Source organism: Polypterus senegalus, chromosome 5, assembly GCF_016835505.1.
Source record: "Polypterus senegalus isolate Bchr_013 chromosome 5, ASM1683550v1, whole genome shotgun sequence".
Taxonomy (NCBI): domain Eukaryota; kingdom Metazoa; phylum Chordata; class Cladistia; order Polypteriformes; family Polypteridae; genus Polypterus; species Polypterus senegalus.
In genome coordinates this window covers 129,008,119-129,029,549 of record NC_053158.1, presented here as the reverse complement: position 1 = coordinate 129,029,549, position 21,431 = coordinate 129,008,119, and the positions used below count along the sequence as shown (strand labels likewise).

Below are 21,431 nucleotides of genomic sequence, written 5' to 3'. Positions count from 1 at the left end.
TCAAGGCCATGTCCTCTTTACCATAACGTCTGTAAAGGTACACAAAATTAAGTACTTCACCATATCATTTGTCTTCAGTGTTCCCCAGCCACTCTTTTTGCTGAATGTATCCTATATAGTTCAGACTGCAAATGGAGAGTTTCACTATTAATTTTAAGAGTTAATCAGGGGACATAAATCAAACTTCACCTATATGTAGTGTAGATAAGGGTCATCTGGTGATGTCTCTCAACATTTTGTATTTTTGCTATTACTTTAGGGATAAGTTAGATGACCAGTTTTAAAATGGCCAAACACACCATTAATTAACCATAAACACAACATTAATGTGTTGAGTAGTTGAACAATTACTTTATTAACAGATCTTAAAGAACTGTTCATGAATTTTTACCAAAAGGGGGTAACACAACAGTGTTTCCATGACCATAGCTTTATTATGAAGAAGTAAACATTTCAGAGACGAAACTATAAAGGCCAGCAGAATAAGATGTCCAACATCACATATGGAAGTGTTTTGTTAGTATTGTGTTCATGAAAATGACTTATGAATGCTTTGAAATCACTTTAGTTTTTTTGTCCATCGTCTCCTGAATCTCTGGTATGAGAAAACCCCCACATATGGTATATTATTCGACTTGCCTATTTTTGGCCCTCTAGACCTGAAACTCTCATTTTATGTCTGTTTTTGGACTATATTTTGTGCAGGAAATTACACCCTTATTTTAAAGAGAAAACCCATAGGTATCTTCAACAAAAATGATCAGGAGGACTTGAAGTTGTGCATGCCACATCAAGCAACCCCAGGGTTCACCCTCTAATGGGATTTGAGGTGTCAAAGTTGCTTCTTTTCAGAAAAGTTCAAAAGAAGTAATATGGGCATGTGGAATGTCATTTTGTGCTATTTTGAGATTACTGATAATATATTTTTGATAATTGATTTTTTTCCAGTGGTCCTAGTCCTCTAAGAGCCAATCCCAAGTATAAGCATGTACAGTGTAATTTTAAACTATTTTAAAGTCAATGATTAGGAAAACAATATTATTTTTGATTTTTAATCCTTACTTACTTATCTAGCCCTCAATGGACCTCTATCAGAGCTTGAAAAATGACAAATATATATTACAATTGTGAATATTTATACTTTGAATGTTTAGATTGAATTAGACATTTCAATATTAAAATATCTGACACAGCTGTTCTTGTTTATTATGCAACTTCACCTCATGAAGTAAATCATTATATTTCTTTTGACACCCCGGTTTACAGAGACTTAAACTTTTTTCTGAAGGTTTCAAATAACTACATATTGAGCAGGCCATCTGTTCAGATCTTTTTCCCTAATATATAACCTGTTTATGTCTGTTTACTGACATGGGTCAATCAAAACCTTGAACTTACAAATGTCATAAAGTACTTGCCCACAAAGTGTGAAATGCATAAACCTGACATTTTGTCTTCAAGATTCTTCTACAATAACATAGCATTCTTAAAAGCCCAATACAACTACGAGTCAAGGAGGACCTAAATCTATCTCAACAGCATCAAGCACAAGGCAGGACCCAGCCCATTACAGTCTTCTTCAATAATTTAATGCATATGTACATAAGTATTCAGTGGCATCTGTGTATTTAGGGGCACTGCAGATGGTGTTGTGCAAAAACGAAATAGTAAACTCATCTAAGTATTTTAATATATTGTTAAAATGTTTATAGCAAACTCAACTTAGTTGTCATAATCAGTTTTGCCCAATTTTTTTCACAATTTGCTCAATGCAATTTTTATTTGAAAAGTTATTCCTTATTGAAGCATGCAAAGTTTTCTTTGTGCCTGGTGGCACAAGTCTATTTTCATGTTGCTTAGACAGGCATTTAAACCCTGCAATGTTCTAGGCATGTTGCTCATGTTGATGCATGTAAATTTTGATTAATTTAAAACTGTGTGTGAATTTGTATATCTCATGACTAGGAGTAGTTGTCATCATTATCATGTGTTATGTCTATTGTTTATGTACAATATGATTTAGCATTTTGCCCTTTGAAAAAAAAATGGAATTGAATGAATATCAATTTGTATTTCTGCTTTTGGTATTGAATATTTAAAGATGATATTGAAATATCTTTATAATACTGTCTGTTGGTGGTTGTACCATATGACAATATGTTGATAGAACTCCATTTTGTTTGGGTTTTTATGGAATTATAAGATTTACATTTTGTCTTTATTGGTGTTGGTAGCCTAACACATTATGAAATGCTATGTCTTTCACTTTCTTCCTTATATGACTGATCTTCCATTCCATATGACTGCAATGCTTTTTTTCGGCTGTGTCATTTTTCCACACAGCCAGCTCCACCTCATAACACTCATTTGTGGTTGTAGACAACACTTTCTGCATCCATTATCTCTAAGTCCATGAGCTGAGGCAAGGAACCTTCCTGAGATGTTGAAAGTAAAGGATTTAAGAAGAGGAGAAGGTCTCATAAGTTCTGCCCTTTAAGTGCTTGATTGCCTTTCACTCGCTCACTCACTGCGTAGCTTCTCAAAATGGCCGTGACTCCTCTCACAGCATCTGTCATGCAGGTCTGTGTGGCTCCTCCAGAATTTTCTGGCCAAAAATACCACTGATTAAATTAGTGGTTTGTACTGTTAGGGTAATGATTGTTCCTGTTATCTTTATGTTGTATCTTTGTGCTAAATATGTTGTTATTGCAATCCAAAACCCTGCTTGGGCACTACAGCCCATCTTGAGTTTCACTATTGATTATTTTCAAGACGATTTTTTTTTCACTTTTTATTACAGGCTTAGTAAGGAGAAAGAGTGAAATGCTTTGGTAATGGGATAATGACTGAGGAGATAGGTGACATTTTCTCATAGGAAGATGGATTCATTTACACATTTTAAATCTTTAAATATGTTTGTCTTTGAATCCTGTCCATGCTGTTTGGTTCTTATTTTTAGATCATTTGCAATGTAATTATTGTCTAATCTGTTGTGATAGAATGTGAAGTCTGAATTTCTCCTACCACAAATCATGTTACTTCAGTAGATTATAGTATCTAATCTCCAACTTTTGATATGTGAGATGAAAAATGGTGTAACCAAAAAAATCTTTAAAACTTCATCTTCTTCACCTGTAGCTGCAGACACCTGTGAAACTATCACAGAAAGTCTTTGAAAAATTTGTCTTATAATAATGCATATTTCGGGTGACACAATTTTGCTTCTCATTCAGTCCTGTTGTATCAGCTTATTGGTCCTTGGTCAATAAATCTGTTCTTAAAAAATAGACAAGAAAATGTCCTTTAAAAATAGACAAGAAAAAATGTTGAATAACTAGAAAAAGCATAGTTGAATACTGTAGCTGATACTAAGGTTCATAGCCTTGATTTTGCAGACGAATACTCAGGTAGAGAAAAGAGATCAGTGTCTGCATTTATCAAGTGTCTCAGAGTAGGAAATAGCTCAAAAACCTGAACGTGAATTAATTTTGTTTTGACTTATGTGAGTAGAAGCATTTTATGAATTTTTCTAATTTATGAAACTGCTCCTAATTTTGCCAGAATTTAGGATAGCTCATGAGCTGTTTTAACTTGCTTGGAGCTGCCAGAAGATGGCGTTCGGGTACAGATCAGCATGAATGCTAGAAAACAGTGAACTTGTGAATACTGTAGATATTGATTTGACAGAGATGGAACAATATATGTCACACATTTTATATATTATGTGATCATTCCATCAATGCAGGGATGCTTCAAAAACACATCTTATGTCCTGCTCATTGGTAGCACAAATTCTTATCCTAGTATGACTTTTAGTGTAATTCCTAGGAGTAATTCTAGAATGCCTGATAAATAAAGGACAAGATAAGCTAAATAATATAACCTATCCTTTTGTATAGGGATTACATCAATATATCAATGAACATATAATAATATAAATAATACACAAGTATCATCATACACCAATTTCGCATCACAATGTTAGGTTAACAAGCATAAAAATATATTGCTTTGGAATGTCAACAAAACTAAATGCTTCTACCAAAAAATGTAGCTACAGTATATGACACAAAATGTATCCAACATGTGGCAAAAACACAGAAAAATATCATCACGTCACATCTAATAAAGATCTTGTTTAGTTGATGTTATAGAGGATGATACTGATAATTTAACTTTTTTACATGCAGATAACCATTGTGTTTCTATTTTTATGTTTTGCTTAAGATGCAATGACCTATGCAGGAAGAATTCCAGCCTCAGCTGAGGGAGCTACACTCCCATCATTATGTTAATTTGTAGATTTTAATGCGAATCTTTAGTCCCAGTAGGCTGATATTACATTAGAAATTCCTCTTATTGCATAGTCAGATCTTGTTAGAAATCTTTTTTCACTGGGTTCACTAGATATAATATGTGTATATATTAACATCCAATGCGGATGATGCAGTTGATTTTTTTTAATTCAGTGAATCTGTGGTCTGCTTTTTAACCCAGGTTTAATAGCTTTATGATGGAATTAACTTGTTTTAAAGATTTTTTTTAATAAGAGTATAACAGCTGGATTTAACCCCATGATAGCCTGATTACATATCTCCAAGTTGGGTTTATAGAGACCAACTTATCTTGAATTTTAGTAGCACAAAGGCTCAACTGTCAGGGAATTAGAATAGGAAGTGTGGAGTGAGTAGTAGAGAGTTTGGTTAGTGAGTTTGGAGAGTTTGTTGTGCTTCTGGTGGGCAAGTGTGTGAGCCACCTTTACTGATAAACAGTCCCGACCCATTTAGTCAGGCTATGTGGCCAGATAGTTTTCTTTCTGTTTGTTTATTTAATACTTTTGTGTTTTCTTTGGCCATTCTTTGTTGTTTTAATCTATAATAATAAAAGGCAAAGCCCTCACTGACTCACTCACTCACTCACTCACTCACTCACTCATCACTAATTCTCCAACTTCCCGTGTAGGTAGAAGGATGAAATTTGGCAAGTTTATTCCTTACAGCTTACTTACAAAAGTTAAGCAGGTTTCATTTCGAAATTCTACACGTAACGGTCATAACGGTCGATAACAGTCTACAAAGTCCACCATGTTGAATTTTCTTATTTATAGCCCCATCTTCACGAAATTTGGTAGGCGGCTTCCCTGCGCTAACTGAAACCGATGTACGTACTTATTTCAATGGTATGACACCACTGTCGGCCGCCATATTAACCTTTCCAACAACACTAATTCTCCAACTTCCCGTGTAGGTAGAAGGCTGACCCCATCTTCACGACATTTGGTAGGCGGCTTCCCTGCGCTAACCGAAACCGATGTACGTACTTATTTCGGTGGTATGACGCCACTGTCGGCCGCTGTATTGAACTTTCCAACGTCACTAATTCTCCAACGTCCCGTGTAGGTAGAAGGCTGAAATTTGGCAGGCTCATTCGTTACAGCTTACTTACAAAAGTTAAGCAGGTTTAATTTCGAAATTCTACGCGTAACGGTCATAACGGTCAACAACGTCCGCCATGTTGAACTTTCTTATTTATGGCCCTATCTTCACGAAATTTGGTAGGCGGCTTCCCTGCGCTAACGAAACCAATGTACGCATACTTATTTCGGTGGTATGATGCCACTGTCGGCCGCCATATTGAACTTTTCAACGGTCTTTGTTACTTATGGGCTGTCACAAGAACGAGACATTGACAGATAAAGAGTTGGGGCAGCCACCCGTATATTGTGGTATCCTGGCTGCAAAAGTCGTTTTCTTTTAACAAAATACAGAGCACTGAAGTGCACACAACCGAGTCCAAAACAAGACTGAAGAAACAAAGGAAAAGGGGCAGGTTTTAAAGGGGGAGACAGGAAGTGAGGTCGTATGGATCCGGCACGTGGTCTTCCACCATTGGCTCGTAGCTGGAGGTGACATCAGAGGGACTGGAGCTGGTGTGGCCGACTTCCATTGGCTCAGTCCCGGAAGTGATGTCAGGTGATCCAGGTGAAATCCCCGGGGATGGTCTACAGGCAAGGGAGAAAAAGAGTCAGTGCACTCTGCCACACCCCGGCATGCCTCCGAACTGCCTTCACTCAAGCCCTTTAGCTGCCTCCCATGCGCGTGTGTGACAAGGCCCCCTTAGCCCAGACCCGGCGGGTCGGGCGACCCTAACCGAGAGGTCGTGAACCCGAGAAAGCATCAGCGTTGGCGTGGAGCGCCCGGCGATGAACGAGCGAAACTTGTGCGGCTGCAGGTCAAGAAACCACCGGGTGACCCCGGATTCGACTCCTTGTGGAGGGCCATCCACTGTAGGGGTGCATGGTCCGTGACAAGGGTGAATTCCCGGCCCAACAGGTAGTACCTCAGCTGAGTAATCGCCCATTTAATCGCCAGAGCCTCCCTCTCCACCGCAGCATGCCTGGTCTTCCGGTCCAACAGTTTCCGGCTCAGGAACATGATGGGGTGCTCCACACCATCGACGCTTTGGCTCAGCACGGCGCCCAGGCCTGTGTCCGAAGCGTCCGTCTGGAGGATGAAAGGCAAAGAAAAGTTAGGTGCCATCAAAACAGGTGTGGGCGTAAGGGCCTGCTTTAAGTCACCAAATGCAGCGCTGTTTTTCAGTCCATACCACAATGTTCGGGCCCTCTTCTTTGTTAAATCAGTCAAGGCGCCGCTCTCTCCAAAACCGGGTACAAACCGGCGGTAGTACCCGCTAACCGAAAGGCTTGGACCTGCCGCTTGGTTCATGGACGGGCCATTTCAGAATGGCATCAATTTTGGAGCACTGTGGCCTTACGGTACCCGACCCACCAGGTAGCCTAAATATTTGGCCTCGCTTAATCCAAGAAGCATTTCTTGGGATTAATCCGAGCCCGCCTCACCAAGTGTCCGTAATACCGCTTGGACATGCTGTAGGTGTTCCTTCCATGTGCTGGAATAGATGACCACGTCATCCAGGTAGGCAGCACTGTATGAGTTATGAGGCGAAGCACTTTGTCCACCAGACGCTGAAAGGTTGCTGGAGCCCGTGTAACCCAAATGGAAGGACACGATACTGCCAGTGTCCGCTAGGGGTACTAAACGCGTTTTTCCTTCAAGAGTCCGTTAAAGGAACCTGCCAGTACCCTTTCGTCATGTCAAGTGTGGTCAGGTATTGAGCCTGTCCAAGCCTCTCGAGGAGGTCGCCCAGCGTGGCATTGGATAAGCATCAAATTGGGAGACTTGATTAAGCCGACGGAAGTCATTGCAGAACCTCCAACTTCCGTCAGGCTTACCGACGAGCACAATGGGGCTGGACCAGGGACTATAACTTTCCTCAATCACACCTAGCTCCAGCATGCGCTTGATCTCAAGCTCCACTTCAGCCTTTTTTGCCTCGGGAAGGCGATACGGGCGTTCTCGGACAACAACCCGGGCTCTGTCACGATGTTGTGCTCAATCAGAGAGGTCCTTCCGGGTTCTCACTGACTACCTCCCGAGCGGTCCGGATAACTGTTTCCAGCTCCTGCCGCTGTCTGGGACTTAAGTCCGTGCGAAGTTAAGGTCGTGTGTGTGGCGAAGAGTGAGCGGGCTGGCGGAGGAGGGATCGGGGTCCCTGTCCTTCCACGGTTTCAGCAGGTTCACATGATAAACCGCTCCTTTGGCCGGCGATTGGGTTGACTCACCAAATAGTCGACCAGTCCCTTCCTCTCCTTAACCGTAGGGGCCCTGCCAGTGGGCAAGCAATTTAGAGTGGGAGGTAGGCACTAGGACCATGACCCGATCTCCCGGGCGGAACTCCCGAAGAGGCGTGCGCGTTGTAGTACCGGGCCTGCGCTGCTTGAGCCTCCTCCATGTGACTTTTAAGGACAGGCCGAATTTTTCCAAATCTATCGCGTAACTGCGCGATATATTCCAGTATGTTTGTGGAGGGAAGAGCCTCTTCTTCCCAGCCTTCTTTCAAAATATCTAATATGCCCCGAGGTTGTCGCCCGTATAGTAGTTCAAAGGGGAGAACCCGTGGAGGCTTGTGGGACTTCCGATAGGCAAAAGGACGAGGGGGAGGAGCTGATCCCAGTTCCTTCCATCCTCGCTGACCACCTTACGCAGCATTTGCTTGAGAGTTTGATTAAACCTCTCTACTAATCCGTCGGTTTGAGGATGATACACCGAGGTCTTTAAATGCTTTATTTTCAGTAATCTGGCAGTCTCCTTGAACGTTTCCGAGGTGAAGGGGGTCCCCTGGTCTGTCAAGACTTCTTTGGGGATCCCCACGCGCGCGAATACCCCTAGTAATTCCCGTGCGATGGCTTTAGAGGTAGCTGGCGCAACGGAACAGCTTCGGGTATCGTGTAGCGTAATCCACGAGGACTAAAATGTACTTGTGTCCTCGGGCTGAGGGCTCCAGGGTCCCACCAGGTCGACCCGATTCTGTGGAAGGAACGTCAATCAGTGGAATAGGAATGAGAGGAGCACGGTCCCTCCTAGGAATTTGTCGCAGTTGACACTCCGGGCAGGAAGCGCAAAAGCGACGAACCTCCTCATTAATTCCTGGCCAGTAGAAACGGAGCTTGATCCGCTCCAGAGTTTTTTCGGTGCCCAGGTGGCCACCTAGGAGGTGGGCGTGTGCTAGCTCACAGACCTGCCGCGGAAGGTACGCGGCACTAGCAGCAGCCTCGTCTCCTGCCCGTCATGCATTGCTACACGGTAAAGGAGGTCATTATCTAGCACAAAGTAGGGGCCCTGTGGCATCGACTGATTAGTGCGCTGGCCATTGACAAGGACCACTGCATTTTTTACAAACTTCAGGGAGTCGTCATTCCATTGCTCCCTTCTAAAAGAAGCCGGCGTTTCTTTAAATTGGAACCGCAACACGGAGAGAGGGTCAGCGTCGACCTCAATGGGCGTGGTTTCCTCCCGCTCCGCCGCGGCGTTGGTGGATGACGTGTTAGCCCGCGACGGCCCGGGAGTTGCCACGCCAGTCAGGGCGACTGCTTCGCTCTCTGCCGGCTGATTACACGGTGTGGAGGCAGCTTGAGACGGGTTATCTCCGTCCATAACGAGGCCCAAATTAACCCCGGGAGTGGTATGTGTCTCACCGCTTTTGATTTTAGACCAGTCCGCCCTAGTATCACCGGGTGTGGAGGATCAGGTAGGACGCTACGGTGAGCTTACTGAACTGACCCTCCGTAACTGATGACACAAGCGGCGGACCTGTACCAGCGGATGTCTCCGTGGACACAGGTTATACCGGTCTTAAATTTTAGCCACTGTTGCGGTTGCACAAAGCGGCGGGCAACAATGAAATGTTGCTGCGGAGTCGAACAAACCTGTGGTCTTGTGTCCGTTGGCGATCACCACGCCAGTATGTGGGACCGCCAACGGATTAGCCAGAGCACACCAACCCCTCCTCACCCTCCACCTGCATTCCTCCTTGCCTCCAAGCGGTTTGCGCGTCCGCGGCCCCGCGGACGCCATACTGAGCTCCGGATTGTACAGGGTGGGGCTAGGTCTTGGAACGCACCCGGCTGGGTTTGACATGAGGACGGTTCTGCTCCCCCAGAGTGTGAGGCCGCCCTCTGCGTCTCCATAAGCTCTATGAGCTCAGCCATGTTCTTAAACCGCTCGCCCCAAACCGGCTGGGTGAAGCCACGGGGAAGCGCTTCCAGGAGCAGATAGCAAGCTACCTGCTCTATTATTTGGTAGGGCGTGTTTTCAAATGGCCGTAGCCAATGCCCTACCATTGCCCATAAGGACCAGGCTTGTTTGTTGGTTGGCCGGTCAGGGTCCAACCTCCATTTTTATTTTATTCACCTGCCAGTCTGGGGCACCCCTAGGTGGTAAATGGGGCTTTGGTTTCGCAGGGAGGCAGGCACTCTCCCCAAGAGAGCATACTGAGTCCCTTTGCCTCCCCTCCAGGGCAGCCCAATTCTGTGAGCCCCACCCGCACACTCCCTGGCCACTCCAGATGGCTAGTTATGAGTGCGGGAGCGGAGCCCGCACCGGTCACGCCGAACCACGGGGCACCCTCCCCGCCTGAATACTCGGCCCCGGTACGCTCCCACCTGGGTATATTGCAGGTCCTGTCCCCTTCTCCTCCGGGACTTCTCCATCCTGCCGACTACGCCACTGTCACAAGAACGAGACATTGACAGATAAAGAGTTGGGGCAGCCACCTGTATATTGTGGTATCCTGGCTGCAAAAGTCGTTTTCTTTTAACAAAATACAGAGCACTGAAGTGCACACAACCGAGTCCAAAACAAGACTGAAGAAACAAAGGAAAAGGGGCAGGTTTTAAAGGGGGAGACAGGAAGTGAGGTCGTATGGATCCGGCACGTGGTCTTCCACCATTGGCTCAGAGCGGAGGTGACATCAGAGGGACTGGAGCTGGTGTGGCCGACTTCCATTGGCTCAGTCCCGGAAGTGATGTCAGGTGATCCAGGTGAAATCCCCCGGGGATGGTCTACAGGCAAGGGAGAAAAAGAGTCAGTGCACTCTGCCACACCCGGCATGCCTCCGAACTGCCTTCACTCAAGCCCTTTAGCTGCCTCCCATGCGCACGTGTGTGACAGGGCCCATCTTCAAGAAATTTGGTACGCAGGTTCCCAACGCTAACTAAATCCTACTTACTTAGATATATACATCCATAGCCTGCAGCTTGGTCACTGTGTGAGGCGGTGTTGGGTCCCCCATCCTCACGCCTCCCATGTTGTTGGCTGCCTGCCTGTATAAGGCAGTCCGTCACTCTGGTCTCTACATTCCCTTCCTTGCTTCACCACGGGATTCACGTCTCCCTGTTGATAACTGCAGCCTTTTTATTTAATCCACGGCTTCTCCGCTGTTTTATTGTTCGTTTATTACGATTATAGTTATTGTGTAAGTATTTTAGACTTACTTTACATTGTTCAGGTACCCATTTCCTTTATCGTTCCCACCGTAATCCTATTAACATGTCTATCGAGGTGATCACCATCGATTAAAGAACTGTCACTTACCGAGTGGTTTCTATGCCCAGAGATGACGCCTGCCTTTTCCATTCTCTTTGTTACATATTGCATGGCCATTTCAGGCTCACTCTTGATATCCGGAGGAACATTGTGTCTTATATATTGAATGACTGGGACAGGTTCAAGGTGTGGACTCATGATGGTACAGGAGATAATTATACTACACAAGAGCACTATAATAGTGAAATGCTTAAGCCCTTCACCTATGGTTCTGCATGTGAGTTGATGGCTGCCGCTGAATTGTTCGGTTGTCGCTTTCAAGTGTACCGAAATGGCCAAATATTTTACACCTCTGGACAACTGCCAATGCCTCTTAAACATCTTAGATTGACAGGTGACGATTTCAGTAGTGGACACTTTGATGTTTATGAATGTTTAAACTCTCAGAAGCTGGATGTGAAGTTATCGATGAAACCGGTTGTATGCTTACAATGCTTAACAGCTTATATACTGTATAGTTGTCAAGACTAAGTATCCTAGCAAAGATCATGCTGTGAAAGGCCGGCAGAAAGATTGTTTGTGGTTAGCAAAGTAAATATCTGAGACAAAATAGAATACAGTAGTTCATCATCTCAGTAAGGCCCAACTTACCCCTATTAAATACAAAGATGCCTAATATTTAGGGCATAATGCAACTTTCAGGAACTTGTTTCTTCTCACCAGCCTCAGATAAGTTGCAAATAGGCACCAGCCTGTGATAACCACAATCAAATGCAGTTTACTTTAGTTTATTTTTGTATAGCTTTCTTCACAGGGTTCAGAGTGCTGTGAAAAGTCCAGAAGTAGATGCAAATACAAGTTTTATAAATTTTAATTATATAATGAATACACACAAAGAAACAGGTGTTTAAACAGACAGGCAACAAAGTTGTTCAATACTGATTATACTACATTAACTGAACATCTAATCATTAATTGTTGGGCAATGGAACTCTGGGTTTTTGGTTTGTATGTACATACTTTTTAAATCCACTATTGGGCTGCTTTTTATCACTTAAAAAACTTAAATCTTACATTATGAATGTTGTAGCACAAATTATCTACATTATTAATGTTTTGATATATTAAAAGGAGGATTGAGCAGGCCAGATACATATGTATGTATATATAATTTTAAAATCTTGTAATTGGGTGCATTTCAGAGTGCCTTTATATATTCAAGCTCTCTCAACTATGACTATTGCAGCAAACCAAGGGTATGATTACTTGTGTATTTGGGTGGGATTAAAAAGGAGTTGCCTGCAGTATTTCACTGTAAAAATTATTGGGCTGCCACTGGCACTCAGGATGCAGCAAAACTAACCCCTTCCTCCCCACATACTTCCTTAATTACAGCTCCAGAATCTGACTTGAATAAATATTACTCCTTGTTCAGAAGGTTTTCTCAATCTAGAACAGGTTGGGTACATTTTGAAACATTCTTTTTTATATAGCACTTCACTGGGCTTCCCTTTAGACCTTTAGTTGACATTTCTTGCCTTATTAAACTAAAATATTAGTAGAATCTAGGTAAACCAGTCAATAATTATAGATGCTTTAAGTAATCTGGATAGAGAGTATTGGAAAGTAATTTTAAAATTAGTTTTACAAAATTCCAGAATCAATAGTACTGCACACAAAAGACAGTCTTATTTCAATTTACTATTTTCTTGTAATATTTATCTGTTTATGAATCATGTTAAATTTATACAACTTATTGTTTTTGTATAAAAAAGCATCATCATAATTATGTTGACTTTTTAAAATACTTTTTGTTGAAGTTTGCTTGTGCAAATAATAAATGTCTTTATAGTTTAGCCTCCTTAGCGCTATGTTAACCCCCAAAAAATAAGTAAAAAATGTTGAATAAGAAAAAATGTTGATATATGTAACAGAAACATGAACATATCAAAATATCAACATAAATATAGTAGGAAATGTATATCTAATGTCCACTACTGTACTGAAGCACATTTAGTACACATCCTTCATGTGACATGGTTTGAAACAGTCACCAATGCACAGCCTAATGTTGTAAAGTAGAAGTATATTTCTACTATTTCTACTTTCTAAGAAAGTAGAAGTGTATTTGTTTGTGCACTTTTGTTATAATATTTTTTCCGTTGCTTAAGCAGAAAGGGTAGAATGCCAGTGACTGATTTGCATAATCCACACCCTGTGTTGTTGTAGGCTGACATGGATGACAGTTGATGCATTGTGAACAGTGATTAGTGGACTAACATCTTTCTTGTCTTTCAACTTCATTGCAATCAGTTTTCCTTTTTGCCATGCACCTACTTGCACTAATGTGAACCTTCAGGATAATTAATTCACTAGGCACATAATGGTGGTATGGTCGTACAGTGCATTAAGATCAGTTTCACTACCTGTGTCAATGTCTGATGACCAATTCACATTATTATCACTGTCACTTGATTCAACTAATGGTTCATTTTCAGTTTGTTCTAAAACTAGGTTTACACATTCTTGTTTACATGCCACTGTATTTCAATTGAAGGTTTCGCCCTAACCAATAGTAATGAGTTTTCTTTGAGTGCCAAAACATAAAAATGTTCATGATTTTTTGCAGCATAATGTTATTTTATCCACTATATGGCAGCGGAACACTGTCCTGGGAGTTATTTAGCCTTAACATGGTAACAAGGACCATTATATGTCACCCAAAGTCTGTCTCTGATTTATTTAAATGGAATTCCCAGCCTGAGCAACAATTGGGGTTTCACAAGGTGAAAGGTCATTGTAACAAAAGGAAGAATTCAGTTAGCCTGGTTTACTTCAATTTGTCTGCGCTTTCACTTTGAAGTCTACTCACATGAAATTTCCGACTCGGATAGTATGTGAGCACTGCTTACAGTGTTTTTTGCTTTTGTTAAGGCTTCCACTTTTTCAGGATAAAGATAAGGTTTGTAAGGGCTTTATACAATATATCATTTTTTTAAAATTCTGCTGATCACTGTTGAAAGTTTTAAAAATCAGCTGTACATTTCATATAAATATAATCTTTCTTCCTTTTTAAAATGTCTGGTTATCAAGACACAGAAAATGTTAATTCCCAGCTGTATATTGCCCTAGTATACCTGATTATGTGATTTTGTTGAGCTCTGCGATGGAGTGGGCTGGAAAGATTATGTGGGAAATTAACACATGGATTATATTAATTAATTTATTTAGTGTGAAAACTGTCTTGTTCCACATGTTTATAATAATTATACAAATCAATTAAAAAATAAATGAATCCAATGTATTGCGTGTGACAGCAGCAGAAGCCCCTTGATTGGCGTGTTTTTATTCTCAGAACTGAGTGGACCAGACTGTGGTTTAAAGTCACAAAGGATGTTTTTATACTTGTGGGTACAAAAACATTACAGAAGGAACAACCAAAGAAAACAAATATGCAGTTGTTATACGTATTGATAATACTTGTGGTTATCAGACTGTCCACAAGACAGCTAAACTGTTTCCAAGTTTTAGGACAATTGCTGTTTATCTTTTGCCTTTGGAGACCAAAGCACCACTGTGTTATTATTTTAATGTACTGAATTTGTGATTTGCATTTCACAGACTGATGCTGCTTGAAGAATGTGTTGTTGAAAAGTGGCACAACAATTTCATAATGAAGTTTAAGGTGAGATGTACTGTTTTTGCATTATATAATGGTCTGAAATGCATTACATTGTATTAAAATTAGTAAACATCAAGTTTTTACTATATACTTAGTGAGGCAATAAATAAAAGATCTTTTAAAATATGGACAGCTGTTGGACTAGCTTAAAAGCTGTTTTAAACGAATGTTTATTATTTTCCCATAACAGTGGGAAAGAATGACTAGGGGTGATACAGTTTACGGTGGGGTGATTTATCATCATTAAATACATTCTTTTTCTTAACTTCTCTTCAGCATATAACTCAGTCTTTTCATTTCAGTGTTTGTAACAATAATAATTATGAAACACTTTGAGACTCCACTATTTTTTATTATTTCTGTTTAGATCCTGCATATCTTTTGTTTCTTTCTGGTTCAGGGGCTGGCAGATCACCCAGCAAATCTTTATTGACAGGCTTATGGTCCTCTAGAATGGGAAGAGGTGGGCAGGGAGGAAAGAGGAAAAATGCCTTTTCTGTTGTGCTTGCCACGATACCAGGTTCACCTGATGTGATCTGTTCTGTGGATGACACTCGTTGCACCAGCTCTATCTTCCACTGATGATTTTAAACATACAGTATATGTTATATTTGGCATTGTCTGACAACGGCTTCTTCTGCCCAATGCTAGCTAGAATATTTTTGACCACTGCTTAGGTCTATTTTACTGTCATGACGGAACTCTTCATTGTGTGCTAGCGAACACATGCAGATTTTAAGTATTATTGCACACTTCCATCTGTTGCCTGTGACATGCCACATAACACACTGTTTTCTTTAGCATTATGCATTTCTATTTTCAAAAGTAGTACTAGAGTGTTGTATTGTGTTGGCCATTGCGAATGTAGTGAGAAGTCAAGCAAAATGACACCTTTCATTGGCTAACTAAAAAGATTACAATATGCAAGCTTTGAGGCAACTCGGCCCCCTTCTTCAGATGATTACATCTTGCCTGAAGAAGGGGCCTGAGTTGCCTCGAAACCTTGCATATTGCAATCTTTTTAGTAAGCTAATAAAATGTGTCATTTTGCTTGCTTTCTCACTGTTTTCAAAAGTGAAATATGTATTTTTGTGGAGCTGTGTGAGGATGTCTGATGACTGGACACTTTGGGAATGGAGGCCCCTTTGCCTCAGAGAGGTGGTGGATTGTGTCCTCTATGCCAGTGATTAATTAAGAGGAAGTGTAAAACAAAAGTCATCTGGGTTAATTATTAAAAACTATAAACTCAGATAAATTCAAGCTGGTTTGCTCTCATGGAACTTTAGAACTAGCACCATATCCCATACTCCCTGAAGAAGAAAATATACTGAAAATATATTTTGTATGATGTAGCCTACTGTAATTGATCCCTTTCCTAATAATCTGAGAAGAAGATGAACAGGTTTATGTATACAATTTAAAGCATTATTATTGACAATGAATTTTAGTTCTTATAGAGTATTTACATAGTGGAAATGGTCTGTTGGATCTTGCTGAGTTTCACTACTTTGAGTAAGCCAACTAAATTTATAGTATTTTCATGTTTTAACTTGCTGAGAATGTCGGTGTTGATAACGTTTTTTTTTTTTTCCAGTTTAACTTAAGAAAAACAAATATAATATTAGATCTGTGTAAATTCTGTAAAGTTCCAATGTTAAGAAAACAACCATGGATTGCTCTTCTGTATATTATTCTTGAAAAATGCTCAAAGTAGACACTGTAAAAAGTGTGTTAATTAGTCATTGTGAAGATAATACAAAGTGAAATGGATATTATATTAAATGATTTACATTTTTGAGAAAGAATTGTTCCTCATATCGTGGAATAAACAAATTCACTCTGTCTTTGGCAGCAAAAATAGAGACCTTTATTAAAATAAAAACCTTTAGCAAAAAGAGCAAGATAATAAAGATATAGAAGATTTAAAATGGCTAGTGCTAGTATTGTTTTTAAAAAAAAAAAAAGACATAGTGGGCATGGAATATGCTAATTAAAGCACTCTCAGTCGCAGACAACTGCTGTACTCTAATGACCCCATGACTATTGTGACTGCTTGGGTGCACTCAAGCAACCAAGACACAAACTCTGTGATTAAGTTTTTTTTTCTCAATGGCATGATGCCTTTAATAACAAATCACTCAAAAATCATGAGACATTTCAAATAACAGAGGCCCTGCTTACATACTGCGTAGGAGTTAGGTGGTTGGAAGTGACACAGACACTGAGGCAGATCTCACTGGCTTGAGCCAGGCTTCCACTTTTTCCAGATCCTTGCATGAGCATGTCATTCTTTGGCTGGTTTTGGTCCTCTCCTGAACACTAAGAAGAAAAAACTCTATGGTATCTGGAGCTCTTTGTTCAAATTATTGACTTTGTGCTCCCAGCCAGGGTTTTACAGGGAGGCTGTGTGAACTATCACACCATACTAATTACAAAACAGCTTTCATATTTAGCAAGAATCAGTCCCTGGCTAGGGTTTACAACAGTTCTTAACCCTTACAGGTATATAGTCATTGTTATTCAGTCTATGTAGTCTTGTTTCTGAGAATATAATAAAATCATTTAACACTTTGATGCCTCAGGGAGCCTGCAGTGAGCACAGTCAACTGGCTCTTGTTTCAACCACTATCCTTTGGCCCTGCTCCCTCATCCCTGCACCGTCCTTCAGTGTACAAAGATCAATTATCAAAGCAATCAGCCACTCCTGCTCCCTGCAAAGCTCAAAACTCAACAGGAGAGACCCCACTCCTGCAGCGTTATTCCTCTCGCTATCTACAGGGAATCCTGACTGCCTCATCTCCTGTCCTCAGCACCAGCTCAATGCCAACTTTGGCATGTGGAATCTTTTCCTCTATCTCGTGGTTTATCTCCAAACCTTCTTGATTTTTCCTTTCCTTTCTTAATTTCTATTTCTTTTTGTCTCTCCAAATTCCTTTTCCCTTTTTGCAACTCAGACTTTTTATACCTGGTGAGTGCACACACACCAAACAATCTGCGAAGCCCTCAATGAGGGACAGCTGTTCTAACTGAAATTGTACGCATAGCATGCAATTATCCGATTCTATCACTATGTTCCCCATGGCCGTACAGCTTTCCTCCTGCACACCTACACTCATGGGATCTAAGGTGCTCACCTGTTTTTAGAATTTTGCACCACCATGGACCCCAGACACACTGCATCACAAACACAATCTTATAAAACATTTGGTTTTTCTCTGTATATGCAGAATCAGAGATGTTATAGAACTCCTCACTAATGCAGTGGGATTGGTGGTAAAACAGTTTCAGTGGTGAGGAATTTAGGAGTTGGAGTTACAGAGACAAGAAAAGACGTTGACAGGCAACCAGGAATAACAGCTTTTAATGTAGCAAGAACTGGAAGGATGAAAAACACTATGACACTGTGAAGTATTAGGTACAATTTAGCAAAATTAAACAACTGCCAAGCTTTTAGGTGAGGTAAATGGTTCAAAATAAGTGATTTGATTTGTGATCTTTGAAAATTTCTGATGAAGCACTTTACTAAAGTAAATACAGGGCTGCATTGCAATAAATGCCTTGTCACTTTCAGTTCTTTAGAAGTTCTAAAATTAATAAAGACAAGAGAAAATGGAGCACACATATTATGCGATAAAAAAGGGTTAAAAACAATATGTTTCTTATCTCTTTTCTCCTAGATTACTCAATCTTTTTTACAGAAACTTTTTCATAAATGCTCTTTACCCAGGTTAGGCCAGTAAAAACTTTGCTGTTCAAATTCTAACTCCCTAAAGGGTTTTAAGATATTAGCTGCATTTAAAGATGATGTACTTGTGCATTATCATGAATTTTGTTAGACATACTAAAAACGTTTATTGGGTTCATCAATTCTCATCTTTGAAGATTAACATATACACAGATACATACATACATACATACATACATACATACATACATACATACATACATACATACATGCACATAGCTGTCCTATTCAGACAAAGTCTTGAGTAGTGTAAATGGCCAATTACTCCTCAATATTCCACATAGGAGTCTTTACATAGGTACTCAGTATCACCAGCACTAACGAAAATGCTGGTGCCTTCACGACACACATACTGTAAAACACTTTTGGTTATATGTTACTTAATAACCAAACTTTGTCTTGCTTTTGCCTCAGTTGTTCAAATTATTGAAGAGCTTCCTCAATTGCACTGATAAACCCTGTGGGCAAGAAAGTGTCAATTTTGCCCACACTTGGTACCCTCTTATTTCAGTCACTCTATATTAATAACAAAGTATAGAAATATAAAAACATCTTGCTATTTATTAAAGTATAACAATAGCAAAAAGCAGAAAATATATTTGAAAATAAAAAAGATAGCAAGGTCTGGATGTAAACAGTCTTAGAAAAGCTTTCTGAAAATCAGAAATGTGAAGGGGTGGATGTTGTCCTGGGAAACTTTTGATTTATGTTTTCTGACATCCAAATCAGATGCGTCTCTTGATCTCTGTTGTCGCTTCCTATGTTGCCGTTCTGTCACTCAGTTTTGCCCTTTCGGACGAGACATTTTTATGTTAAAATGCACATATGGGATTTTGGGACTTGTAACATTACATATATTCTTGTCCTGTCTTGAACTGATGGCGATTGACAGTGATCAAAGTGTTTGATCTTTTAATTACCTCCATACTCCTTCCTTTCTCATGCTATAAACTAATTCTGTAATGCTTAGTCCTACAGCGTCCATCAGTTCCCTGGATATAAATTAAATACAAATGCAACAGGACCTGTTTTAGTTATTTCCCATTCTCAGGTCATAAATTAATTGTAAAAATAAAAACGACTGCAACAAATGCATATATTGCTAGTACTATACAAAATAATGTACAAGAAAGGCTTACAATGCCTGTAATTAATGACCTGTAAATTCAGTTCATCCTGGTTGAACTTAATGTAAACAGTCTGAAATTCAAAAATTGAAGATTTTCCACACCAAGACAACTTGCTCCCAGCAAATTTACATATTTAATTTTAAAAGATGTCTTTTATACTTGAAAATCTTACAAATAAAACCCTCTTATTTGTCAACCTTGGTAGCATTTCATGTCTAAAGATATGCATTTCTTATGTGTTTTAGCTAGTACACAACCTTGAAGTTTCTCCTTTAGCATTACAAACTGATCATAGGTAGCCTTAATTAAATTAATACCAAAGAGGTGCCTGTTTGTTCATACTTTGAAACAATCAGATTTACTGCTTTAGACGTGCTGAAGAAATACTGTTCCAATCTTGTTGAATTTATAAGCTTTTGAGAAACTTTAGTAGTGAGGTTATTAATGAATATGGCAGAGGATAACAAGAATTTAGAAAGAATAATAAACAATACACTGGTTTATTTGGAAAATGCAGTATGTTGTCTGTGTTTAGGAAGCTTAGGTTTTGTGATTGTGAATAACCCACTGTTAGTGGAACTCCTAGTTGATAAGTTTACAATAGTAATGTATTATTTTAAAATTGGTATATCTTGATTGCAGGTAAATAGTATAACCATGTCTGGCTTAATAACAACAAATACTAATATATTAACAGTAGTTATAATTCTATATCTGTCTTTTCATGGTTACAACTTAAGTTGCTATTTCAATACTCCATTTACTTAATTATTTATGATAATATGAAATATGGGCATCATAGTAACAAAGTGGTGAGCACTGCATCCTCACAGCTCCGTGGACCTAATTTCTGTTCCTGACTCGTCGTTTCCTTTTGTCACATTCTCTATGAAAGAGTATGTTCTTATATAAACTGTGTATATTTGTGTGTATAGGTATATGCATATTAGGCCTGGAAAAGTTAATGCATTAATTTTTACGATTAATGTGGCCTATTTAATGTCTTAAAAAATATTTTCACATCTAGGCCCAGCAACAAGGCAAATTCCACAGACACTGGTTTGGTTTTTAATATTATGAAACAATAATAATTTCATGTTTCTGTAAGAAGATCAAATCAATGTCATACTAAATAAGTGCTACGTAAGTTATCTTTGAGTGGCACTAAAATCAAAATAAGTCTGTAGTACCTCTGCATTTAACTTGCCAGACTGCCAGCCAGCTTACAGTACTGACTGCCCTAATATAATGACAAAATTCTATGAAGTAGAAGTGTAATGATTACTTACCACTTATTCAAGTTTGCAATATCTTTGCTAACTTATGTAAAGGATGCAACATAACCATACAAGTAATGCACAATGTCAGTTTTTAAACAACATAGCAGCTACAGAGGTCATTATTAACGTGCCAGGAGCAAATGTGTAGGTAGAACAATGTTTTCCAACTGTTTTTTTTTTTTTTGTGGTGGCACGCTTTTTGTAACCCAAAAAATATCCTAAGGCACACCACAATTCTACCAACCACAAGAACATTAAATCTATACACATACTAAACGATCGAAGGGGTGAGACAGGGGGCAGCAAAAAAGCAGACACAGCACCTAGTGAGCACTTTGGATGCAATTTCCTGCTGCTTCACCCCATTGCCCACTCATACAGGTGGTCCTCTCTCTGGCTAACTGCACTGACCCGGGTGTCAGAAGCAACTTGTATGCCCACTGTCCCTCTGCTCTGTGAGAGTCGCTGGTGAGCATGCGCCCAGGCACATGTACCCCTGACATGTCTCCTGGCTGCTAAAGTCCTCTCTATGTGCTGTGTCTGCAAAATGGTGATCACAGAACTGTTTTTATGTTGGCTTCTCAAGGTTATTCCTGTCCTCCTCAGACAGGTCTCAACCACCTGAGGAGCATGTCTCTCTCAGGTCAGAACCCAGGGGCAATACACAGTTATTTTCACGGTGCACCAGTT

At 40.1% G+C, this 21,431-nt stretch overlaps 1 protein-coding gene across 3 annotated transcripts in view; it reads left to right on the top strand.

Annotated features, from left to right (window-relative positions):
- The window catches only part of LOC120529495 (secreted frizzled-related protein 4-like), a 49,385-nt gene that overhangs the window by 24,231 nt on the left and 3,723 nt on the right, over positions 1-21,431 (top strand). For all 3 annotated transcript variants that reach the window (XM_039753351.1, XM_039753350.1, XM_039753349.1), the window contains one exon: positions 14,526-14,589. In XM_039753351.1, coding sequence (XP_039609285.1) covers positions 14,526-14,589 — 64 coding nt within the window. The remainder of the gene's footprint in view (positions 1-14,525; positions 14,590-21,431) is intronic.